The sequence below is a fragment of the Balaenoptera physalus genome (genome assembly GCF_965194825.1).
Source record: "Balaenoptera physalus genome assembly, chromosome: 2".
Lineage (NCBI taxonomy): Eukaryota > Metazoa > Chordata > Mammalia > Artiodactyla > Balaenopteridae > Balaenoptera > Balaenoptera physalus.
The window spans coordinates 33,039,689-33,065,903 of record NC_138883.1 but is presented as its reverse complement, the minus strand read 5'-3'; the positions used below and the strand labels follow the sequence as shown (position 1 = coordinate 33,065,903).

General features: G+C 40.9%; 1 protein-coding gene and 1 pseudogene across 9 annotated transcripts in view; one reads left to right on the top strand and one right to left on the bottom strand.

The window, feature by feature from the left end:
* Positions 1 to 25,025, top strand: part of EXD2 (exonuclease 3'-5' domain containing 2) — a 98,785-nt gene extending 73,760 nt beyond the window's left edge. For 7 of the 8 annotated variants that reach the window (XM_082451667.1, XM_082451668.1, XM_082451666.1 and 4 more), the window contains 6 exons: positions 6,831 to 6,957; positions 14,116 to 14,447; positions 15,456 to 15,562; positions 15,813 to 15,948; positions 17,050 to 17,406; positions 21,487 to 25,025. In XM_082451667.1, coding sequence (XP_082307793.1) covers positions 6,831 to 6,957; positions 14,116 to 14,447; positions 15,456 to 15,562; positions 15,813 to 15,948; positions 17,050 to 17,406; positions 21,487 to 21,703 — 1,276 coding nt within the window. In that variant the 3' untranslated portion in view covers positions 21,704 to 25,025. The remainder of the gene's footprint in view (positions 1 to 6,830; positions 6,958 to 14,115; positions 14,448 to 15,455; positions 15,563 to 15,812; positions 15,949 to 17,049; positions 17,407 to 21,486) is intronic. The other variant, XM_082451669.1, reaches the window with a different exon arrangement.
* Positions 4,143 to 6,823, bottom strand: LOC309655942 (neuronal vesicle trafficking-associated protein 1 pseudogene; annotated as a pseudogene). Its single transcript has one exon. The product of its transcript is annotated as a neuronal vesicle trafficking-associated protein 1 pseudogene (transcript).
* Positions 25,026 to 26,215: the final 1,190 nt, after the last annotated feature.

The following is a 26,215-nucleotide window of genomic DNA, read 5'->3' as shown; positions in this document are numbered from 1 at the left end:
TGGGAAAACTTTAGTTACCTAGAATTGGTCTTTTTAGATGAAACATTAAAAAGGTGTCTGTATAAGCTACAGGTTGTAAACTGATGGACTCCTTGGGCAAATTAGAGTTGCAGATTTTTTGTTTTTGTTTTTGTCCTGCATGATATTTTGGGGAGATTTTAGTTTAAGTTCAGAAGATTTAATGTAAAAGTCTGTATTTCTGGCTTCTCTTGAAAAATGAGGTGATTTGACTACACTAGGTCAGTAGTTCTAGATGGCAGCAGTTGGCTGGAAGCATCAGCCTCTTCAGATGAGCATGCTTTGTTCGATTCGCCAGAATCCCCACCCCTCCCAACTGTCACACCAACTCATCCTGATCAACATGTGCATGTGCAGACCCTGCTTTAGGCCCAGAATGGTGGTAGACCTAATGCTTCACTGAGAGGAAGAGATTTTCCTTTCCTTTGGAATTCTAGTCCTATGGAAATTCTACCTTTTTTAAGGAAGCGGCAGTTACCTTCTCATGTATATATGCAGGTCCTCATTTTAATAGTGTGGACTGAAACAGCCTCTCTCCCTGCCTTTCTCCCTGCCACTGATATTGAAGGGTTGGAGGATTTGATAAACTAAGAGAAGGCCTGATTAAAATCTATGCTTATATATTTTAATAAAATCTATGCTTATTTTAATTTTTTAGCAGTAAATGAAATTTTAGTTTAGTAGTTTGGCTTGTGTAAATGAAACTCTTATTAAAAAAAAAAAGAAACTCTTATAAATGAAGTATCCATTTTTTTTCCAAGTAATACATTAAAATATTTACTGCAAAATTTTTTTAGCTCTGTAAAAGTATTTGGAGTGTAGCAGCAAAAGCCGCCTTTCGTCAGGCCCTCCTTCCTTTGGTGCCGCCTCCCCAGAGCTGCCTGCTGTTACTCTGCTATGAGAGGCCATGTGTATCGTGGCCAGGAGTTGACTCCAGAGCAGGCTGTGTGGGTGGGAGTCCCAGTCTTCCTCTTACCAGCTACGTGACCTTTGGCAAGTTACTAAGCCTCACTGTTCCTCAGTTCCCTCATCTGAAAAGTAGAAATAAATAATGTTCCCATCTCATAGGATTGGTGTGAGGATTAAACGAGTTAAACTACGTAAAGAACTTAGAAATGGTGTTTGACGTATAGAGAGTGCTGTGTAAATTTCAACTATTACTGTCCATCATCATCATCATCATCATCATCATCATCATCATCATCATCATCACTACCACCTGTAGCACCACCATGATCTGATTGGTTTGTCCTTCCAGATCTCTTTCTATCCAATTACAGTCCTCTCTATCAGTATATAGAAATTAGAAGTGCCCTTACTTATCTGGCTAAATGCAGAATGGCCAAGTGTCAAAATACAAAATTTGGCCAAAGCTGAATATGACCATGAACTTCTCTAGAAATAAGAATGAAGCATTTATCAGGCTTCTTCATTTTTAATGAAATCTTATTAAAATTTTAAACATTCTTATTTTATTATTGAATACTTTAGAAGTAAAATTAAGATTTTTTGACATATAGTAGAAGAAATTTGACATTATAGTGCAAGAATTTTACTCAGCTTTTAGCTATAGGCTGCTCCTGGTGTTTGCTGTAAGTAGTTACTTTCGTTTGACTTTGGAGAGGAGCACAGATTTTCTTGGTAATGCTGTCCTCTTTTCTTCATACTCTCTATATTTTTGTTATATGTTAGCAGAAGATAATTTATTATTGAGATTGTTGTATATGATTTTGGAACTTTTCCTAGTGAAACTTTGAAGTAGCAAAGGTGGCATCTTGTTTTTAATCCATCCTCGAAAAATGTGAAACCTTCCCAATGAGGACGTTTAAAAAAAGACTAATGACCTAAATGGAATTAAGTAACGAAAAACTAAGTGCTGTCTTTCAATGAGAGTAATGATTTCAAGGATTATGGAATACCCAGGCTTGATAAATTGCACAGCTGTTAGAAAGAATGTAATAAGTACGTTTGTGCTTACTGTCAGGGAAGGAGGTCCCTAATACATTAAGTGATAGAGCAAGTTGCAGAATAAAAAACAAAACAAATACCAAGAAACTGTATCTGCTCCTCCATCTAACCATCTGTTTTTTTGTTTGTCTGTAAAAAAGGTCTGGAGGGGCCACAATATACTCATAAGGGTCATTCTTCCTGAGGAGTGGGGAGTGGAGGACTTTCACTTTTCACCCATTACTCTTCTCTGTTGTCTGAATTTTTAACAATAAACATTCATTGCTATTATAATTACTAATATAAAGGAAAGCATAAAAAGATTTTAAAAATTTAAAATAAAAGGGAAGAAGTTTGTCTCCCCCAAATTCTTAAGTTCCATTAATTGAACCATGACCTTACGTATTTTACCTAAGTGTGTCTAGACCTTTTTTTTTTTAATTATTAGCACCTTTAATTATTATTTATTTACTTATTTATTTATTTATTTATTTTTGGCTGTGTTGGGTCTTCGTTTCTGTGCGAGGGCTTCCTCTAGTTGCGGCAAGCTGGGGCCACTCTTCATCGCGGTGCGCGGGCCTCTCACTATCGCGGCCTCTCTTGTTGCGGAGCACAGGCTCCAGACGCGCAGGCTCAGTAGTTGTGGCTCACGGGCCTAGTTGCTCCGCGGCATGTGGGATCTTCCCAGACCAGGGCTCGAACCCGTGTGCCCTGCATTAGCAGGCAGATTCTCAACCACTGCACCACCAGGGAAGCCCCAGACCTTTTTTTTTTTAACTTTTTAGTCAGTGCTGCCTTTTGGGGGTGATGAAATCCATCAAGTTACTGCTTGTTTTTGTAAGGAAGGACTTCCTTTTCTTCATCATTATAATGATTTCATTTTCCACAGTACCTGAGGGAATCGTGCATGTTGTAACAGTAACACTGATGTGAACCTCCACCTCCAAGCTTCCTCCTCTAAAGCCTCTCGTCTCTCACTTGGTAACCAGCAAGTCAGCTCCACTTTTGTAGACTGGTGTGTTCTTTTTTTTTTTTTTTTTTTTTTAATTTTAAGTATTTGTTTATTTATTTATTTATGGCTGTGTTGGGTCTTCGTTTCTGTGCGAGGGCTTTCTCTAGTTGCGGCAAGTGGGGGCCACTCTTCATCACGGTGCGCGGGCCTCTCACTATCACGGCCTCTCTTGTTGCGGAGCACAGTCTCCAGACGCACAGGCTCAGCAATTGTGGCTCACGGGCCTAGTTGCTCTGCGGCATGAGGGATCTTCCCAGACCGGGGCTCGAACCCGTGTCCTCTGCATTGGCAGGCAGATTCTCAACCACTGCGCCACCAGGGAAGCCCTGGTGTGTTCTTAATTTTACATTAGCACTTGTTTGGACTCTCCAATCCTTGGATAAATTAATTTTTTTCACCATTCTGCAGCTATTTGAATCAGAAAGTGTTTGAAGAGCAGAAGATTATTTGATTTTATTGTACCTTCGCGCCCTCAATGAAAGTAGCCTTATCATATTTTTCAAATTTGAAAAGTAATACACAAACACTAGCCAATTCAAATATAAAAAATGTAAGACTTCCCTGGTGGTGCAGTGGTTAAGAACCCGCCTGCCAATGCAGGGGACACGGGTTCAAGCCCTGGTCCGGGAAGATCCCACATGCCGCAGAGCAACTAAGCCCATGCACCACAACTACTGAGCCTGCACTCTAGAGCCCATGAGCCACAACTACTGAGCCTGTGTGCCACAACTACTGAGCCCGCACGCCTAGAGCCCGTGCTTCGCAACAAGAGAAGCCACCGCAATGAGAAGCCCGTGCACCGCAACGAAGAGTAGCCCCCACTTGCTGCAACTAGAGAAAGCCCGCGTGCAGCAACAAAGACCCAACACAGCCCAAAAAAAAAAAAAAAAAAAAATATATATATATATATATAAAATGTAAAGATTTATGATCACCCCAAACCCCACACCCAGAGATAACATCACTACCATTTGATTAATACCTTTCTAGTTAACTCTTTATGCTTCCTCTCTCTCACATACCTAGAATCACATACACACATTTATTGTGTAGTGTATATATATATATTAATATAAAGAGTTCATAACATGTTTTCTTTCATAATCTCTTGTTACATAACTAATACATCATGGACATCTTTTCACATCAATATAGATCTACATCCTTTTTTTTGGGGGGGGTGGTTCTGTGTTCTTTATTTGCACAGAGTGAAAATGTCCAAAGTTACATGTGAATGAGCTTACAGTCAATAAAATACATGTCTCCTAGAAAATACAAATAGGGTTGCCTTGGCACTGCATTGACATGGGCTGGAATTTGCTGATAGATGATATCTCTACACAGAAGAAGTTCTGGCACATAGTTATTGCTCTTATGCGTCGGCACAACTTCACAACATCCATGACTCTACGCCCACCCACTGCTCCAAGGTCATGGTCATTGTTTCCAAACACCCTTGATAATAAAATATACTGTATGTTTTGGAAGCACATTTCAGGAAACAGTAATGGAGTTGGCCATGACCACCATGCTTGTTCTCAACAGATCTTGCACTATTTGTCATTTATTTTTGATCTAAAAAAACAGTGAAACTTTTGACATGTCCACCAGAAACAACACATGTAAATAACATGGAAGAAAATGTCCATGAATGTCTTTTTTTCTATTTAATCATCTTACACACTTAGTTTATCTAACTGGCAATTTTGTAAACATATACTTTAATGTCAAGATTCAGGTTGAAACATATTGTCTTACAAAGATTGTGAATGAAAATGTCATAATTGGACTTGCAAGGTGCGACGCCAGCCCCCCCTCCCAGCCTTTCCTGCCTGTTTCTTACATCAAAGGAGTTACATCTGTCCCACAAAATAAAAATTAAAGTAGCCTTGGCTTACCAGCAATTACACTTTCACTTTTCTCACCCAGCTAATTGTTTTAAAACTAAGTAGCTAATACGGCTGTGGGTGCAAACTTATTCATAATAGATGTGAACAGAACAAAAGGGCCGGTAGGTTTCATTCCTACTCAGCCCATCACAGAGCAGATGGACTAGCTACAGGGAGACGGGTTCTGCAGCCTGTGGCCCAGGGTCCCCTCTTCCCAGAGTCCCCACCTCACATGCTCTGACCCAGTCCACATGCACTGAGGGAAACACAGCTCCCCTGCCCAGCGGGCGCCGTCTGTACCGAGAGGCAGCATTCTGCCTGCAGCAGTGACCCCTGCCCGAGCCGACCTGCTGCAGCGCCTGCGCACTCAGGAGAGAGCATGGGGCAGGCGAGGGCACAACTGCGACCTGATGGCATCTTTCCTTCCTTCCCTCTGACGCTCACTATGGTGCATCTTGACCATTGGCACTATTGCCATTGGTGGGAGGTGGGAAAAACGTGCAGTACAGCTTGCTCTTAGCAAAGCAAGGGATCCCTCTAGATATGGCTATGGTGTAAGGTTTGCAAACGGCAAGGTGGTTTAAAAAAAAAAATCAATCACACAAAATGCATTATTTATCTGAAGTCCGAACCCCTTGCATACCCAGTGTAAATTTATTTTTTGACAGCATCCAATAAATCCCAGTAAAGTCGCTAAATTAAGATTCTTTACCATGGAAAGTGGTGTCAGAGCTCTTTAAGCAATGCTGATATGCACTTGATTTTATGCCCGTGGGTGGTCTGCAGCAAGCTGTATTTGCAGAGCAGCATTAGCAAACAGAAGCAGTTGCACCATACATGAGTAACCTCTAAATTATCGGTAATTATATCTAATGAAATGTCCCTCAAAGTCCCTTTGTTACCTTAAAGTGACACTGTAAGGACCCTGCCCATCTCGCTAAGCGGATTTCTCAGCAGCCTCAGTCTTCTGCTCTGAGAGCTTCTCTTCCGACAGAACTGACATCCACGGCGACACCGAGCGGGTGATGCTCTGCTTGGCCAGGTTTAGTGGTTGATGACGGTGTAAAATTTCCCCCCGGGCGTTGGAGTCTTGCTCTGCATAGTAGCTCTCCAAGCCTTCTGGGATGCACTGGGTGTTCTTGAACCTCTCGGTAACACCCTCAGTGATGCTGACGGTGAACTCAGCTATCTTGGGAGGACGTGCTTTTGCCTTTCTTGCGGTCAGGTTCATATTCAGTCTTAGTTTTCACGACCACCTTATTCAGGGGCGGGAACTGCAGTTGATTTACATCAAGGGGCGTCATCAGGGGGATGGTGTCGAAGCCATCCTCCAGCAGCGGCTGCTTGGTGCCCTCTCCGCGAAATTGTTCCCCAACTTCACCATGGTTCCGGGAGACCCAAGGCTGACGCCCCACGCCCGGCTTCAGCAGGTCTGGACTCCGACCGCACTCCGAGCCTCCGCGTCGCCCGCTCCCGCTCACAGCAATCCATCCTTATTTTTAATAGCTATGTGGAATTTAATTGCATGGATATTTAACCAGTCTTCTATTGAGGATGTTAGGTTGTTTCCAGTTCTTTGCTACTATAAATAGTGCTGTAATGAAGATAGATTTATGTACATTTGTCTTAGGATAAATTACTAGAATTATTGAATCACAGAATTTTCATGTTCAAAACTTTGATAGCTATTTGCTGACAAACTGTTTTTCATAAAGGTTATACAAATGTTCAGTGCACAAATTTTAGATTAGATGGTGATTCTTCATGTTCCACCAATACTAGATACAGTTATTTTAAAAAAATCTTTGTAATCTGATAGATTTTAAAATTGTATATACTTTTTATTTGGTTTGATGTAGTGAGATTATGTGTCATTTGTTTATTGGCCATTTGTATACCTTTTTTGATTTGCCTGTTCTTGTCCTTTCCCATTTTTGACACATGATTTTATTTATTTCTTGTAGAAACAATTTGCTCTCTAATGGGCTTAGCCTGAAATCACTCGCTGAGACTGTTTTGAACTTTCCCCTTGACAAGTCCCTTCTGCTTCGTTGCAGCAACTGGGATGCTGAGAATCTTACTGAGGATCAGGTACTTCTTATCAGAGTAGTTGAAGAGTGGAAGAGTCATTGCTTGTGAAATATAATTATTTAAAAAATTCTAATCCTCAAAGATGATATGTGTTGGGCAGAAATGCCTTAAAATAGCCTCATTGATGATACCCAAGAAAAATGCTCTATAATAATGTAGATGCCACTTAAATAAAAGGGTAAGAGTCCCTATTCTATTTTTTTGGAGCATTTACTATATGCCAGGCATTTCAGAAAATGTAATTTTTCTTGTCATAAATACAAATGCATAATTTCAAAAACCAAAGTGTTATAAGACTTATTATAAGAAACAGCCAGTAGTTCCCTGCCTTCCTCCCCCATTCCTAATTACTCTTCCTTCTTTTCAGAGGCAACTGATTTCATTTCTTTCTGGTAATTACCATTATATTTTAAAATTTCATGCATATGTTACTCTTTCTTATTCTACATATTATCTTTTGACTTCTTGCTGTGGAAGACATGATTTAGTATAGTACTCTTGCAATTCCTGTATCCCCAGACAGATACTTATTCCCTTCCCCATGCTCCCAATGGAGGTAAATCATCATTTTTATCAGGTTAATATCTACCTATATTGATATTACTTATAGCTGCTCCACATAGGAAACTGACTAAAGTAAATGTTTTTTCCTTATACAACTTTTTGTTTTCCCAGGAGTAGTAATTTATATTTTTGTTTGCCTAGTTTTCTATATACCTGTTAACTATTTCAACCCCAGACTCTTTAACAGAACTATGTAGAGATCTCCTTTCTGCTGCTTCAGACTCAGTCAGGTAACTTACTCCTTTCATTTTCCCTTGGAGCTAGCCCTGCTAGAGCTCTGTCATCCTGCTTCTTTCAGGACTGGTTGCACCCCAGCCCTGCTGCCCAACTCTCATCCTGAAATTCGCATTTACCATCAACCTGGGAATTCCCTTCACCTCTCTTCTATAGTAGATCCTCTGTTTTAAAAATATCGTGTCTTCTTACTTTCTTATCTTGGTGGAGTACATTCAAAATAGCTTCTTGAGAAAAGGAGCATGGGGAGTTAATTTATGACACCATGCACGTCTGAAAAGATGTTAGTTTCCCTCTCTATTAACTGATAGTTTGGCTGAGGGATAGCATTTTAGGGTGGAAATCATTTTCCTTCAGAACTTTGAAGGTAATGCTCCTTGTAGCTTCCAGTGTTGATGTTGAGTATGTGACTTGTTTTTGTTTCTGGAAAATCTTCTCTTTATTCTTAGTTTTTAAAATTCATGATGATAGTTTGGGCCATTTTTCATTATAGTTTTAGAATTCAGTGGACCCTTTCGGTCTGGAAGCTAATGTCTTTCAGTTCAGGGAATTATTCTCATACTATTTCTTGGAAAATTTCCCTCTTTTTTGTTTCTAGAACTCATATTATTTGTATATTGGATCCCTTGAATTGATCCTCTAATTTTCTTAGTAAAATATTTTCTCTTTGATTTTCCATCTCTATATTTTTTATTTTACCTTCTGGGAAATGTCCTCAAGTTTATCTTTCAGTATTCCAATCAACTTTTTTTTTTTTTTTAATTTTATTTATTTATTTATTTATGGCTGTGTTGGGTCTTCGTTTCTGTGCGAGGGCTTTGTCCAGTTGCGGCAAGCGGGGGCCACTCTTCATCGCGGTGTGCGGGCCTCTCACTATCGCGGACTCTCTTGTTGCGGAGCACAGGCTCCAGACGCGCAGGCTCAGTAATTGTGGCTCACGGGCCTAGTTGCTCCGCGGCATGTGGGATCCTCCCAGACCAGGGCTCGAACCCGTGTCCCCTGCATTGGCAGGCAGACTCTCAACCACTGCGCCACCAGGGAAGCCCCTCCAATCAACTTTTAATTAGTCCTATCATATTAAGTTATAAGAGCTCCTTGTCTTCTCTCAATATTCGCTTTTAAAATAACCTTGCATTTTTGTTTAATGGATATCATATCTTCTGTTATCTTAGAGTATTGAAGATTTCTGAAGTTTTCTTCTCCTTCCTGTATTGCCTCTTTTTCCTCTGAATTTCTAATTTAATGTTTGATTTGGTCTTTGTGTTCCACGTTAAAGATTTTTCTAAAATGTTTAGATCCTTGGCTATCCATTTTTGTTTACAAAGGAGACATTAAAGCTCCAGTTGAATCTGTCAGTTAATGAATGAGTAAATAAAATATGGTATAGCCATACAATGGAATATTATTCAGCAATAAAAAGCTACAACATGGATGAGTCTTGAGAACATTATGCTAAGTGAAAGAAGCTAGTCACAAAAGATCACATATTGTATGATTCCGTTTATATGAAATATTCAGAACAGGCAAATCTACAGAGACAAAAAATAAATTAGTGGGTGCTTAGGACTGGAAGAAGTGGGGGATGACTGGTAAAGGATATAAGTTTTCTTACTGGGCTGCTGAAAATGTTCTAAAATTGACTGTGATGAAGGTTGCATAATTCTGTAAATAATTCTAAAAATTCTAAATAAAATTCTAAAATTTCTGAATCCTGCAACATCTGTAAAAGACATCTTTGGGACTGTTGGAGACATTAGGATACAACTGTGTATTATTGTATTTTGTCAATGTTAAAGTTCTTGAATGTGATAATGGTGTTGTGATTATGTAGGAGAGTGTCCTTGTTCTTAGAAGATACACACTAAAGTATTTAGGGATGAAGTAAATATCATAATAGCTGCAACTTAATTTTGAAAAGTGTTCAGCCCAAAAAAAAAAAAAAAAGTATTTGTGTGGTGCATGTATTGTATTATAAAGAGATAAAGCAAATGTTGACAATTGTGAATGTCAATTGTCATTCTTTTAACTTTTCCTTAGGTTTGAAAACTTTCAAATAAAACATTGGGAAGAAAAAGTTAATTGCTACCAAATTTGAAACCAAATTTGTGATCCATATCATTGTGAGAATTCAGAATTTCCAGAGACTCTTATTCATTCTTCATTTTAAAAATTTTATTGTTTTTCCAATTATAAACATAATGCTTAATGAGATTTTGTAAAATACAGAAAATAATATTTAAATTTGACATTTTAAAAAAATGGAATGAGAGCACAGAGCATATGGCCAAGTATTTTTGACTAGCGAGTTTTATTATCAGTAACTATTAATATAAATTAAAGTCAAATGTCAGTAACTGTAAGTCTTTTCTCTCAGGCCGCTCAGTTTCTCCAGACATGAATCTCCTACTCTTCTGCCCAAAAGGTATCAGCCCCGCAGCCTATATTCTGGTAGCTGAGTGGGAGAGAAGAAGGTGCTGGTAGTCTCATCATTTAATATGTAGATTTTCCCATAATCCCCCTTTTTCCTTTTGACACTTTGCCTCCAACCTCTGCCATGCCTGGTATTACTAGGTCCAGATCCTCTGTGATTTAGCCACTATATGACTTAAACTTGTCAAAACCCAAACTCTGTACACCGAGTAAAACAAAGCAGAAATATGAGTTTATTGCAACAGTTTTGACCTGCAAGCTGGGAAACTCAAGGCCATGGGAGCAATGAGTTTCAAGTTGCTCACGGACTAAAGGGTTTTCATTGGGTAAATGTGGAAGATTTTTGGCTTTTTCAGCTGATTGTTTGCCTAGTGGTCTTCTTCCTTATTTGGATCAGGATAGCTGAGACAGGGGAATAAGGAAGTCCAAAGATGGCATGAACAGACTCAGTGTTTGGAGATTGACTGACATCCTCTGCTGATTTCTGAGGAGAGCTGTAAATTCCTGCAAGTTATGTTAAATAAAGTTTCATTTTCTTTAATGTGCCTGCATTGGCCACCTCCATTTTGTCTCTGACATAAGTGACTCCATTTTAGTTTTGGTTCTACAAACTTTTACTCTTTTGGGTCAGGGAAGGAGTAATTGCCGATGCTGTAAGAGAGGAGATCTGGGGTTGTAAGTGTTATTTACAGAGACTGTCACCTGATCCTCCTGTTTTCACCCCTGCTTGTATCATTGCTTTTATAGATACCTGGTGCCTCGCATTCTTTATACTTTGCCATTCTTTGTGGCTCAGATTAATTTGATTTTTGGATTTTTTGCTTACTACCCCCTACAGGCCTAGGTTTCAACCTTCTCTTGTTTGCTTAGTTCGTTACCATTTGTTTGTTCATCCTTCTAAAACATTGTGTTGTTGTTTTTTTTTGTTTTTGGACCGCACTGCATGGCATGCAGCAATCCTAGTTCCCGACCGGGGGAACCCACGCAACCTGCAGTGGGAGCGCAGTATTAACCACCAGACCGCCAGGGAAGTCCCCCAAAACATTGTTAATGGAAAGAGTTAGCAATAGTTAGTATCTTAGGATCATCATTATCCTGTGAGAGAGTTCTGGGAATCAAGGTATCTGATTTTGTTTTCTAAAGCTATTTCAGATTTGCTGCGACCCTGAGTAAGTTACTTCTTTGTGCCTTGGTTGGTTCATTCCTTCCTTTCTTTTAATAGTTTTATTGAAATATAATTTACATACAATAAAATGCACCCATTTAAAGTATACAAGTCAGGGACTTCCCTGGCGGTCCAGTGGTTAGGACTCCGCCCTTCCACTGCTGGGGGCCCGGGTTTGATCCCTGGTTGGGGAACTAAGATCCTGCAAGCCGTGCAATGCGGCCAAAAAAAAAAAAAAAAAAAGTATACAAGTCAATGGATTTTAGTATATTTACAGAGTTGTGTAACCATCACCACAATCTAGTTTTAGAACATTTTCATCACCCCAAAAGAAACCCCATACCCATTAGCAGTCACTTCCCATCTCACCTCCCCAACACCCCAGCCTTAGGCAACCGCTAATCTATTTTCTGTCTCTATAAATTTGCCTGTTCTGGACATTTCATATAAATGGAATCATACAGTATGTGGTTTTTTGGATTGGCTTCTTCACTTACCATGTTTTTGTGGTTCATCCATTTTGTAGCATCTATCGGTACTTCATTTCTTTTTTATTGCTAAATAATGCTTCATTGTATGGATAGACCACATTTTGTTTATTCGTTTATCAATTGGTAGAGATTTGGGTTGCTTTCATTTTTTTAGCTGTTATGAATAAGCCACTATGAATATCTGTGTATAAGCTTTTATGTGGACATACATTTTCAGTTCTCTTGGGTAAATACCTAGGATGGAATTGCTGAGTCATATGGTAACTTTATGTTTAACTCTTTGAGGAACTGCCCAACTATTTTCCAAAGTAACCGTACCATTTTATAGTCCCAGCAGCAATGTATGAAGGTTCCAATTTTCCATAACCTTACCAACCCTTATTATTATTCATCTTTTTGATTAGAGCAATCCTAGTAGGTGTGAAGTGGTATTTCGTTGTGGTTTTGATTTATATTTCCCTAGTGACCAATGATGCTGAGCATCTTTCATGTGCTTATTGGCTATTGGTATATCTTCTTTGGAGAAATGTCTGTTCAGATCCTTTGCTCACATTTTAATTGTGTTGTTTGTCTTTAAATTGTTGAGTTTTAAGAGACGTGTTTGTGTGTGTGTGTGTGTGTGTGTGTATTCTTTATATATTCTGGATACTAATCCCTTATCAGATATATAATTTATAAATGTTTTCTCCCATTTTCTGCAGATTGTCTTTTCACTTACTTGATGGGATCATTTAAAGCACGAAAGCTTTTAATTTTGATGAGGTCCAGTTATCTATTTTTTCTTCTATTTCTCATGCTTTTGGTGTCATATCTAAGAAATCATTGCCTAACCCAAGGTCATGAACATTTACTCCTCTGTTTTCTTTTTTTTTTTAATAAATTTATTTATTTATTTATTTTTGGCTGTGTTGGGTCTTTGTTGCTGTGCGCGGGCTTTTTCTAGTTGTGGCGAGCAGGGGCTACTCTTCATTGTGGTGTGCGGGCTTCTCATTGCGGTGGCTTCTCTTGTGCGGAGCACCAACTCTAGGTGTGCGGGCTTCAGTAGTTGTGGCTTGCAGTCTCTAGAGCGCAGGCTCAGTACGGTTAGTTGCTTAGTTGCTCCGCGGCATGTGGTATCTTCCCAGACCAGGGCTCGAACCCGTGTCCCCTGCATTGGCAGGCAGATTCTTAACCACTGTGCCACCAGGGAAGTCCCTCCTATGTTTTCTTCTAAGAGTCTTATGTTTTGGCTCTTACACTTAGGTTCATAATCCATTTTGAGTTAATTTTTGTGTGTGGTGTGAAGTAGGAGTCCAACTTTATCTTTTTGCATGTGGACATCCAGTTGTTCCAGCACCATTTGTTGAAAAGTGCATTGGATTCCTTATCATTTGGAAATAATTTGTTAAAAAGCGTTCTGAACTCTTCACGTTCAAGCACCCTCTTTTCCCGTGGGAGACAACTTGCTGACAGAGATGTAGATGGTTGGGTCTAGGTGGAAAATTTTACCCAAACCTTATTTTTATATTACTCTATTCTTTTTTTCTATTATTCTAAAAGCACAAAAAAAAAAATCCATACTAATAGTGTTATTTACAAGGCTTGATTATTAAAGGTGAATTAAAGGAATTTTAAAGTCCTCACATGCTTTGTTGGGAAGAGCTATTAATTATAGTTTTGACTACTTTTATTTATGACCAGCTTGCCTGTGCCTAGTTGCTTGGGAGAATGACTTACTATTAATAAATACATAAATTCCAGAAGTGGGCCCTTGTGACTTGATTTGAGGTCCATGTTTGAAACTGTTTTCCTTGTTTTACACATTGTATTAATATGTACAGCAGTTTGTTTCTGATCAATAGTCACACAGGCCTCTTAATGAATCTTGGTTTCAGTTTTGTAGATGATGACAGTTTCCAAAGTGAAGTTGTCAGACCTGTGGTAACTACCCTACCTCAAACTTGAGAAAAATCTGTCTAGCAGGTTTGGTAGCAGATAGAAAGAAACTTCACTGATTTATATAGATTAGGAATTTTGAGCACGTAGAGTAGGTCATTATTTTAGCTATGTTAGTTAAAAACATAGAGAACATGAGGATTCCTTATACTATTTGATTTGTTTTTGTATCATTTGAATTTTTTTGTAATTAAAAGGTTTTAAGGAGTACATGGTGCCTGGGTTACTGTACATCTTGAATTGGAACCTAAAAGTTGTCTCTGTCTTTGCGATTGATTTTGAAGTTGCTCTCTCTGGTTTGCCTTCCGGATTCCACTGATCTCTGACTTTTCTCTTCAGGTAATTTATGCTGCCAGGGATGCCCAGATTTCAGTGGCTCTCTTTCTCCATCTTCTTGGATACCCTTTCTCTAGGAATTCAACTCTAGAAGAAAATGATGACTTCATTGGCTGGAGAAAAGTCTTGGAGAAATGTCAGGATGTGGTAGATATCCCATTCCGAAGCAAAGGAATTAGCAGATTGGGAGAGGAGGTTAATGGGGAAGCAACAGAATCTCAGCAGAAGCCAAGAAATAAGAAGTCGAAGACCAATGGAATGATGCCAGGCAACCACCAAGGGAGAGACCCCAGAAAACATAAAAGAAAGCCCCTTGGAGTGGGCTATTCTGCCAGGTAACTGAACTGTTCCATGTCTAGTAGAGTCCAAGGCCCAGCCTCCAGCAAAAGGCATGATGCCTTACCTTGGATCTGGGGAGAAGGCTAGTGCGGTAAGGTGGCAGAGGCTCTCCAAGGATTAATTCTATTTTTCCTTTCCTTCAAGGACATTTGGAGCTATCCTTTGATTTATTTGTATATTTTTTCCTTTTGCCCTTCTTCTACTTTTTTATTTGTGGGCAGTTGGAGTGAAAAGGAGGAAAGCTTAACCTAGCTTTGTCACTGACCTTGATGTGACCTTAGACCTGTACTTTTCCAGTTATAAGTGAGGGTGTAATTATTATTCCTTGCTTGCTTCAGGATAGCTGTGAAGGTAACATGAAGTGCCTCATGCTTTTCAGGAGAAATGCATCCTCTGATTTCTTGTTCATTTGGTACTTGATTATTTAGAATGGCATCTAGTCCTAAGCCGATGTTGTTCTCTAGCCAATGGGAATTTTCCTGTACAGCTTATGCCTCTATTGCAGAAAGATGACTAATAAGTACTTTGGAGTGGAAGTTTGGTCCCTATAGTAAAGTGCCTTTAGGAATTGTGTGATTAAATTGAAGCAACTATTGCATATGAGCCAGAAATAAATCCACGCGGCACCCATTACTTTAGCTTGAAGTTCTTTAATTTTAATTTACTTTGTTAATCCAATGATTAGTCTACAGGGAAGTTTTCCTGGTGTTCTATTCCTGCTTGCTTTCATGATAGAACTATGTAAACACTACCCAACTCACTCCCTAATGTTCCAATCTATAAATATAAAAACTAATAGTATAAACTGATTCATTTTAATTTCTCTTTCCTAGCCCATTGCAGATGGAGGAATAAACATGATTTCTTGCTGTGTTTTTTTTTTTCAAAAACGTAATGTTTGACCCTAGTGTTGAATAGTTCGGGTCACTCAATCTAGGAAGGCAACTGGTACCTTGATCAATAGTTAGCTCCCAGTTTTAGATTTCTCTCTCCATTCCCCACAGAAAATCACCCCTTTATGATAACTGCTTTCTCCACGCTCCTGATGGACAGCCCCTCTGCACTTGTGATCGAAGAAAAGCTCAGTGGTACCTGGACAAAGGCATTGGAGGTTTGAGATTCCACTGTCATATTAGATCTATAATTCGGTGCATGCGGGCACTGACCGGAGTGGGCATGAGATAAGGCAGAGGGATGGGATGGATAGAAGGCAGAGAGACCTAGAGACACGTGGGATGGGGCTGTTCAGAACCCAGAAATAGTGATCTCTGCCAGGATACAGCAGAGAACAACTGAGGTGGTGCTTCTTCCTTGGGGGAGAGGTGGGCAGGCATACACTAACGCTGCTTCTTTCCTCTAAGAGCTGGTGAGTGAAGAGCCTTTTGTGGTCAAGCTACAGTTTGAACCTGCGGGGAGACCTGAATCCCCGGGAGACTACTACTTGATGGTTAAAGAAAACCTGTGTGTGGTGTGTGGCAAGAAAGACTCATACATTCGGTGAGTGTGGGCTGGGCTGCCCTGTTGTCTGCCTCTGATGGAAATTGCCCTTCAAGCCACACGCAGAGCCCTTGACTGAGTCTGCCGACTTTGGCTGGGAGACTTGTCCCCAGGGGGCATCCCAGTGTCCTCAAGAGCTTCAGAACTCCGCCTGGCCTTGCTGTAGTGGCTCCTGCCCCCTCCTGAGCCAGTTCTTAGTTTCCGGAACGAAACACTCTTCTCGATAACAGTTTACCCTGAAGAGAGTCATTCCCTTTGCTCATGAAGGAACGGAGACCTTCCTTCCTTAGGAAGCTGCCTTTCTCTCTGTGTCCTTATGATCCTCCCTTGAGTGGCTCACAAGCTTTGTGACCCTTGATATACGGGTATCCAGATGACCCGAAGGCACACTCCAGAATAGTCTCAGAAGATTATGCTGTGTCAGGGTCCCCAGGCAGTGAAAGTGAAGTTACCACTGGGCCTGGGTGCCCAGACCCCTGGCTTTCTCCCTGGCTTCTGTGTAGCAACTCGCTTGCCTCCTTTCTCCGCTTGCAAAGTGTGACAAATGGTTGTCACTGCCAAGAGGTTTCCCTGAGAGCTTAGTTCTCCTTAGACAATAATGATGGACTTTGATGAACCAGGGAACCAATTTTAGAGTAAGGGATTCTTCAGGTGAAGGAAATGGGCTTTTACAGGTCACCAGGCTTCCAAAGTTTCAGGAGTAGCAGTTACCTGCTGTGTGCTTTGAGAGAGTTGCTTTCCAGATGTTGAAGGCCATTAGAATTTCTTTTCATTTCTCGGATACTTTCCTTCTGGGAGCACAGCCTTCCCAAAGGTGGTTATTAGCCTCTCCCTGCCCCTGGCCTGCCAGAGGAGTCTGACCGCCGGTGGCCTGCACTCACTTCAAGGAGAGGGGAACCCAAGGCCCGTAGGTAGGTGGGCCAAGAGTGGAATAGGTGGTATGGCCTTTAATGTCACCTCTGCTGGGCTGTGGGACCCAAGCTCCTCAGTTGTGTTTAGGCCCACATCAGAACCCTAGTAGCGTGCCTGCCTGCCTGCTGACTTCGTGCACGTTCTGTGTCGTGTGCTAACGAGCATTGCCTTCTGCGTGGGCTCGTTTAGGAAGAACGTGATTCCGCATGAGTACCGGAAGCACTTTCCCATCGAGATGAAGGACCACAACTCCCACGATGTGCTGCTGCTCTGCACCTCCTGCCACGCCATCTCCAACTACTATGACAACCACTTGAAGCAGCAGCTGGCCAGGGAGTTCCAGGCCCCCACCGGCTCCGAGGAGGGCTTGCGCCTGCTGGAAGATCCTGAGCGCCGGCAGGTGCGTTCTGGGGCCAGGGCCCTGCTCAACGCAGAGGGCCTGCCCGCGCACCGCAAGGAGGAGCTGCTGCAGGCGCTCAGAGAGTTTTATCGCACAGACACGGTCACGGAGGAGATGCTTCAGGAGGCTGCCGGCCTGGAGACCAGGTACGATCCACAGTCCTGCTCAGAGGGGGCTGAGGACTAGTCCGGTGACTTAACCCCGACTACTCGGTGAGAATGCTTGCCGGGGAGGGAGCAGTGGTCGTCCAGGCGCAGTGTGCAGCCTCGTGCTTACCCCATTGAGTCTCTGTGGCTTAAGACGCCATGCGGGTGGGATAGAGCAATCTATTTGCTAATTTACTTTCCACAGGAGACTTGCCTTCTATCCTTGACCCTTCGAGGTCATATACTTATGTCCAGCCATTTTCGTGATTAGCAGGAGAGTTCAGAGGCACTGGAGTTGTACCTTATAAATTCTCTGCAGAAGTAAATCCTCAGGTCAGCTCATAAGAGGAGAATAAGAGTCAAAAAATATCCTTCAGTCTCTGGAGTTGCCCGTGAAGTACAATGTGTGTGGTTTTGCATCTCTTCCCTTCTCTAGGTCTGTGGGAATTGAGACAAATGGATTCATGTTTCTTGTCTCACCTGTACTCCGGGGTGTTGGTCTACTGAATGGGATGTTGGCCAGAATTGCTGTTACTATTTAAATTACTTTTTACCTTTTTCCTTCCTTGCTTGCTTTCTCTCTCTTTCCCCGTCAGTACATAGTTGAATTCATATCATTTAATTCAGTGTCCCTAAATGAGAAGCATGTTTTGGTCCTGAGAAATAAATGGGCACATGGCCCAGATGATAAAAACTCTGGGCTACCTGCTATAGTTTTGCTTCCCAACTTGCCACTTCTTTCAATGGTAACAGGGGTTGAAATAATTGAATTGATAAGGTCGCAAATCCTGGTAGCTATGCTGGTTGCCTTAGTGTTTTGTTATGAAAACAAAACAACCCTCCCTCACAAACTTAATTATAGCAAAAAATATTTATTGAACAAATTTTTTATAGATATCTTAATCTATTCCACCAAGTTAATAAACTTTATATAAATTGCCTTAATTATTTCTTATAACAACCCTATGAGGTAGGAATTTCTTACTGGTAACTGCTAACATATCCTGTATCTTTAAAATCTTTTAAAATTTTAAAAAATTATTCTTAAATTTTATTCTTAAAACTATTTTCCAAGTTTTATATTAGATGCCCCAAGGTTAAAGTTAAGTAACTTGCCGAAGTCATATTACAAATTAATGAGACTGGCTCCTTTAACCAATTCCCAAATGTATTTCCTAGAACAGCTACACTTGCCCTTTCAGTGACAGACCTTTCTAACAAATTCATCTTGCTGACTTGGATGGAAGGGTGCTGGGCTTGGATATCCAGGACCGAGAAGAACAGCTGTTTGGGGAAAGTTAGGCAAGTTAGTGGGATGCTTGTGAGCTAAATAAGAAAATGCCCTGCAAATTCCCAGGGGGCACGAACACTGCTAGTTAGCGAGGATTGAGAGTGGGGTATGGATTGTAGGGAGAGGAACTGAGCCCCGGGCAGGGCGCTTCCTTTATTCATAGGAGCTGACAGTACTGTCCACAAGGTATCTTAGTTAGAAAGGAGACAGGGATTCATCTTCTCATTAAACAGCACTAGCTGTGCAACCGAGCAACCACGGTAGAATTTCATTGCAACAGAAGCACGTCCTGTGGATGTGGTTTGGCATTCTTTGTATAAGAAGGAAGACACCGAAGAAATATTACCACTTTCATTTTACATTCAGGTGTTATACTGTGATGAAAACCTGGAACACGCGGGCTGCTTGAACAGCTAATATAGAGACTGAGTATGGTTCAGAATGAGTAACTTAAAAGAAGTAACTGGGGAACCCTGGAGTAAATGAAAGACCAACATTCTTCACCCATCATCAGCCAGACAGCGGGGCCTCTCTAGTGGGGGCTGAGCATTATACAGTGGCCTTCCCATAAGTATAGATCAGAATCCCCAAATGCCTTCTGCTGGATTGTGTGTTATATGTCCAAACTATTTTTAAAAAGGCAGATATGGGAAAGAGGATGTTTTTATTTTTTATTTATTTATTTATTTTTAATTTTTATTTTTTTTAAAATTTTTAAATATTATATTTCATTTTAAAAATTTATTGGAAAAAAGAAACAAAACTGAAGAATTTGCTAAACTTCGAATAAAAGTTTCTTCTCAACAGTATATATAAATTCTTAAAGATCCCAATAAAGTTTAACATTTTTCAAAACCTTTGGAAAGTGGGTCATTATATAAAAAGTGATAAATCACTCTCTAGAAAAGAAAATCCCGGTAAAGTAATTATGGTTGTGGCTATCATAAATCCACAGTGATTATACCTGAATTGAGAACGTCCGTCAGCCTTCTCTTTTCCTATGAAATACCTGAATAGTGTTTGTTTGACTTTGTTATTTCAAAAGGCACTGTTCTTTAAACTCCATCAACTCCTAAAAAATTATGTCAAAATTTCATTTGGGGAGCATGATTTATTTTCATCTTGTTTTTTTTTAACCTCAGTTTGTAATTGCCTTTCTTTCTTCTTGACAGGAAAAATAATCACTCATTTTGTATGACACCATCTACTTTCTTCTTAAAGACATTTTCATGTAGCCCTCAGACTTCGTGTTCTAATTTGGAACGATTATTTCTATGCCAGCAGTAAAGGAGTCGTTCTGAGATTTATCTTTTCTTTCCAGGGATATGTTAGTTCTACCTTAAAACTCATATCCTCTTCTTTCTCAGATTTCTTTTTGGATTTGTATCCTGAATTTATGCTTTTTAATTGTTTATAGTTTTTTTTTAAAGGTGCATGACCAAATAAACTTGCTGAGTCTTTTTGTGCTGGAAAGCACCTAATTTTGCCCACATGCTTGAATGCTAATGTGGTTTTCCTCATACCATTGTTACTCCATTGTTGTTAAACATTAGATTTTGCTCATGAGAAGTCTAGTGTTTGTTTAATACTTACTCCTATTTTTTTAAAAGAAAGTTTAGAATCTCTCTCTGTGGAGTTCTGAAATGCTCACCAGTCAATACTTATATGTGAGTTGTTTATCTACCTTTCAGAAATTCTTCCAAGTTTTCATTTGCTAATAATCACTTCCTTTTCACTGTCAGTTCTGTTTCTTTTATTATTAATAGTAAGTAATGTGGTCAGTACCCCAATTTGAACTAGTATTTCATATTTGTTCTTTCATTTGGCACTAACTACTTTAGCAAACACAAATATTAGTAAGACCACCTTCATCCATAAGGAAATAAAACATGCAAACAAATAATCACAATATAAGGCTTTTAGGGCACATTTCATTAAATGTCTTGTACACTGATGTGTATAAAATCGATGACTGATTAAAAAAAAAAAAAGAATTGCAGTACAATACGAGGATGTTTTTAAAAGCATCAAAATAACCAACCCTTTAGGAGTCAAGCAACCTCTCCATAAACCCCTGTCGAAGCGTCTTGGCCCATAGCATTTGGAGCCACTGTGATACTACCCTGAGCTTGTTTCCCTCAGACCCTTGTCCTTTTTTTTTTTTTTTTAAACATCTTTATTGGAGTATAATTGCTTTACAATGGTGTGTTAGTTTCTGCTTTATAACAAAGTGAATCAGTTATGCATATACATATGTCCCCATATCTCTTCCCTCTTGCATCTCCCTCCCTCACACCCTCCCTATCCCACCCCTCTAGGTGGTCACAAAGCACCGAGCTGATCTCCCTGTGCTATGCGGCTGCTTCCCACTAACTATCTATTTTACATTTGGTAGTTATATATGTCTATGCCACTCTCTCACCCTGTCACATCTTACCCCTCCCCCTCCCCATATCCTCAAGTCCATTCTCTAGTAGGTCTGTGTCTTTATTCCCGTCTTGCCACTAGGTTCTTCATGACCTTTATTTTCCCTTAGATTCCATATATATGTGTTAGCATACTGTATTTGTTTTTCTCTTTCTGACTTACTTCACTCTGTATGACAGACTCTCTCTATTAACGATAGCCAGGACATGGAAGCAACCTAAGTGTCCATCATCGGATGAATGGATAAAGAAGATGTGGCACATATATACAATGGAATATTACTCAGCCATAAAAAGAAATGAAATGGAGGTATTTGTAGTGAGGTGGATGGAGTTAGACCCTTGTCCTTTGTGTCTTGACAGGATCTCCAATGAAAACTACATTCCTCACGGGCTGAAGGTGGTTCAGCGCCACACCCAGGGCGGGCTGCGCTCCCTCATGCAGCTGGAGAGCCGCTGGCGGCAGCACTTCCTGGACTCCATGCAGCCCAAGCACCTGCCCCAGCAGTGGTCGGTGGACCACAACCACCAGAAGCTGCTCCGGAAGTACGGCGAGGACCTTCCCATCAAGCTGTCGTGACAGCTGCTTCCCTTCCACGTTGGGACAGCTGGGAAGCTGCAGCCAGGGGTGAAAAGTCACCTCTTCCTGTTTTAATGTCATTGTCGAAGGCTGGTGACACAACTCACAATACTAATCTGTACTGATCCCAGGACGCTTCTGGTGGAGCAAGGCTGTTGTTTTCAGGGGGAGCTTATGGTCTTGAATTTTAGTAGGGCAGGGTGAGAGCTCTTTACTCCACCCTCTTATTTTATTTTTCTGGGCAAATGGGAGCCTTGGCCTTCATTTTACTCTCCCTCTTCTGCTTTCCCTGTACAGGCGACAAATGAAGGGTCCTCCCTGAAGTGTCTTGTCAAGACACTCCGGTTTTTAATGCTTTTCCTCCCTGTCCAGCATGTTGGTTCATCTCAAACAGGAGCTGTCAAGTATTTCAAGCCCATCAGGTTAGGAGGGGAAAAAACGTTCTTCTAGAGGTTGTAGAGGAGAAAAGGGGTCGGATTCATATTCCCAGTTCAACTTCATAATTGGAAATTCTTTGGCTTAATGCTCTGCGGTAACTCACCTGGTTGGGATCCAGCCCATCTGGGTTGCTTCGGTTTATTTCACATGCTTGAAAATGCTCCCGTTTACACATTCAGGACCAAAGCAGCAACTTCCTGCCATATGTTTTCACCCTAACGCTGGAGCGAATTCTTTTCTGGAAAGAGGCCTTCAGCCTGGGTGGGGCACAGAGAAGCACAAGAACCATCTCCCAAGAGAACTTGGATAACTTGCTCAGCTTTCCCTTTCAGCTGTTTCTTGCAAGCCTCCTGCCCAGAACGGCAAGGTTTTTAGCTTAATCCCTTTCTGAGAGGAAGGTTATCTTTTCTCAGAATCAGTATCTGGTCCCTTCAGTGTTCCATCAGGTTTGCAATACTGACCTCTTTTAAGCTCTTAATTCTTTCCCAGAGTCATTTGGTTAGGTTGAGAGGATTTCTCCATCTCCCTTCATGCCTGGGACGCCAAGACTAATTAATACATTTCGATGTTCAAAACGGTGGTGTTTCATCTTTCCAAACGTGAGGGCACCACTTGGAGCACGGAATCAACTTCTTAGTGGGTAGTATTTTTACAAAGTATTAGGAAAACTTTCTTTCCTTACAAGATCTTAACAAGCTTAAAAAAGAGCTTTATGGGGCTTCCCTGGTGGCGCAGTGGTTAAGAATCTGCCTGCCAATGCAGGGGACACAGGTTCGAGCCCTGGTTCGGGAAGATCCCACGTGCCGCGGAGCAACTAAACCTGTGCGCCACAACTACTGAGCCTGCGCTCTAGAGCCCACGAGCTGCAACTACTGAGCCCGCGTGCCACAACTACTGAAGTCCGCACACCTAGAGCCCATGCTCTGCAACAAGAGAAGCCACGGCGATGAGAAGCCCGTGCACCGCAACAAAGAGTAGCCCCCGCTCGCCGCAGCTAGAGAAAGCCCGTGCGCAGCAACGAAGACCCAACGCAGCCAAAAATAAATTAATTAAATAAATAAATTTATTAAAAAAAAAAAAAAAAAGAGCTTTATGGCCAGAATTCAACAAGAGCTCTGTTGTTTCGGAATTGTGCCCGAGTTGGTGATGGTTGCTCTAACACTGATAAATAAAACAGCTTCTAAGCACAAAGTTCATTGATTGTAAATGTAAAACCTTTTTCTTCATAATTTTATAGAATCGGCAAATACTCTTGGGGAACGAGATCTTTATGCTATAGGTCCCTGCCGTGTGGCAGCCCATGATATGTGTGCAGGTGTCGTCGTGTGCCTCCGCCAACAGCTTTGGCCTGTCGACAGCAGCCCACAACACGTGCACACCCTGCAGTTTGTTCCTCTGCCCTTTCATCCCCAGTCATCCTCGAATAGGTGTTTCTGGGATCTAAACTAGAAAGTCTTGAAGACAAATAGTACCAGTTGCTTTGGGGACCGTTTGTTTAACACACTAGGTTATTATGGGGCAGGTTCCTCAGGGGCTGTTACTGCCCACAGCCCGGGGCAGAGAACCGTGGAGACGGATAAGTGGTTGTCGTAGTCAGGCTTGCCACAAGGGGGCGTGGTAGATCTTGCTTTATATTCATTTTTGAGAAGTAAGGGGCTTTGATAACATGGTTTCTAAACATAACTCATGACTTATGTTTCAGATTGTGTCTCACTTTGAGTCATTTTGACAGCTTTACAAGAAAAACGTCTTCCTCTGAAACAAGAGGGTAGGGCTCTTCCTTTCTCTTTCCCTGTGATCCTCATACTGAGAGGTGAGAACCACGTTAAGAGGTCGTTTAAGGCGCTGTGGTTGCTGCGGAAGGGGGAATGGTTTCTCCAGTAGAGCTCCCTGCAAACCTTAGTAATGTAGAGCCAGCAGCCACGGTAGAGGAAACATCTAGACTGTGGCACCCTCGATTTCTCATCCTTTTCAGAACAGTGACTGTGTAGGTTTGAATCTTTTTGTTTTCTGAGTCAGCCTTGGACGCCTTTCTCTAAGACTGACAATCGCTATCTCTAGTGAGTTATTTTAGGGCGGGCATATTTTAACATAAAATTTTTTTCTGATACAAAAGTAATGTGTATGCTTGTTAGAGACAAATCTAAAGAAAGAATGAAAATCCATCTTCCCTCCATGTAGCACAGAGCTAATCTCTGCTGGTATGTTTATGAATTTCCTTTCAGTATTGAAAAATGCATATAACATGTAAGGTGTTTAAACAAACTTGAGAGTCATATATACAGCTTGGTATACAATTTGCTTCCCTCATTTAACATGGTATCACAAGTAATTTCTTGTGTCTTTAAATCTTGGAAAGTAGATTTGCAGTAACTCTACCTTACCTTATTATCCATTCCCACACTGTTAAATTTTGGTTGTTTCAGATCCTTTGTTAATATCAATGATGTTGTGATGAACTTTTTTGTGTATAAATCTTTGACCATATCTTTGCTAACTTCTTTAGGTTAGAACCCTAGAAATTGGGTTGCGAGGAGGGGGACTCACATTGCTGGAGTGAGTACAAATTGATATCACCTTTTAGGAATTTCTGTGACGGGAATGCTTCCCTTTGACCCTTTAACTCACGTCCCAGTGCATTTGCTGAGCTTCGTCCCCTGTGAGTAGAGGTGAGTGGACAGTGTCACAGCAAAGGCCTCTCTGAATGTGCCTGACCGTTACGATTGCAGGCTAAGAGTCTTTTCTCTGCTTCCCTTCTGTCTGTCTCCCATCCTTTATTGCCTCATTCCCCCTTGCAGCAGTGTTTTTTGGAAATACTGTTTGTTTTAAAATAAAAATGTAAAAAAATTTAATTAAAAATAAAAAAATTTATTTTAAAATAAAAGCTATAGACTTTTTTTTTCCTGATTGACAAGCAATTAGTGATTTGCCATCCTTAAGTGAACAAGGCACAATATTCAGGGATTTGTTGCCTCTTAAGAGTGCAGCCGTAAGTTCCTTATTCTTATCCATGTCACGGACAGAGATCAGATGACAAAATGTGTCCTGTTGAAATAAAGCCATTTTAATCCCTCATTTTAGACTCTTAGGGACCCAGCAAGCAGAAAGAGCTTTTGTTCAGCTTTGTATTCTAACGTTTGGGGGCCCTAACATTTGACTATAATTTAAATTCTTTGTTACCTTGCCTCTTTGAGTTTTTCATTCATTCATTTACCTTTTCTTCCTTTTTTTGTTTTTTTCTTCATTGTGTCTCATCCTCTGAGAGGTATCAGAGTTTCTCAGTTTACTAGTTTGCTAATTGTTACATATTTTAAAAGGATCCTTCTTTCCGGTCTCTTGACTTTTCTGTGGTTTACCTGGTCATTTTTTTAGAGTACTTCATCCTCAGGAATACAGTGAGAATCAGTTTTTCTTGGATGAAATAAGCTGTAAGAGGGTATAAGAATGATTCTCGTATAGTTAACTCTTGATCTGAGTAATATAAAAATAATACATAATCCTCAGAATACTCTTATTTTGGAATTCAGTTATTCTTTTTAGGTATTCACCAAGTTGCCCCCTCATGCTGGAGCCAAATACCTTCTGTCTTTCCCCAGTCCTGGGACAGTTTTGCATCAGGTGATGGAGCAAGGCTGACATGCAGCCAAATGTTCGTTCCACTTGTTCAAAAGTACCTGTTCCACCTACCCTACCAGGGAGATGTCTTTGCCTGTGGCACCAAGGTCCTTACTTAACTGGCAACATGTTATTTGGGAAGGTGGGAAGTACATTAGACCATTGTTTCCTTCTAACCAGCTTTGCCTGTGGCCATCTCTGGTTATTGGCAGTCCCTAGACGCTGTGGGTACTGGCCCAAATGGGCAGTCACATGGGAGATAACCAAGAGCTGACTTGCTGTGCATAGGAATAGGGAATGTCGAAGGACCTAGTTCACACATCCTGGGCTGTTCCCTCCTCCAAGGCAGTGGTACTTGCTGCCTTAAAAGGTCATTCTGTGCTCTGACTGAATGGAGATAGTTAATCTCATACTCTCCAGATTGAACTCAAAGCATTTTCCCTCCTTGCAACTTCCTTG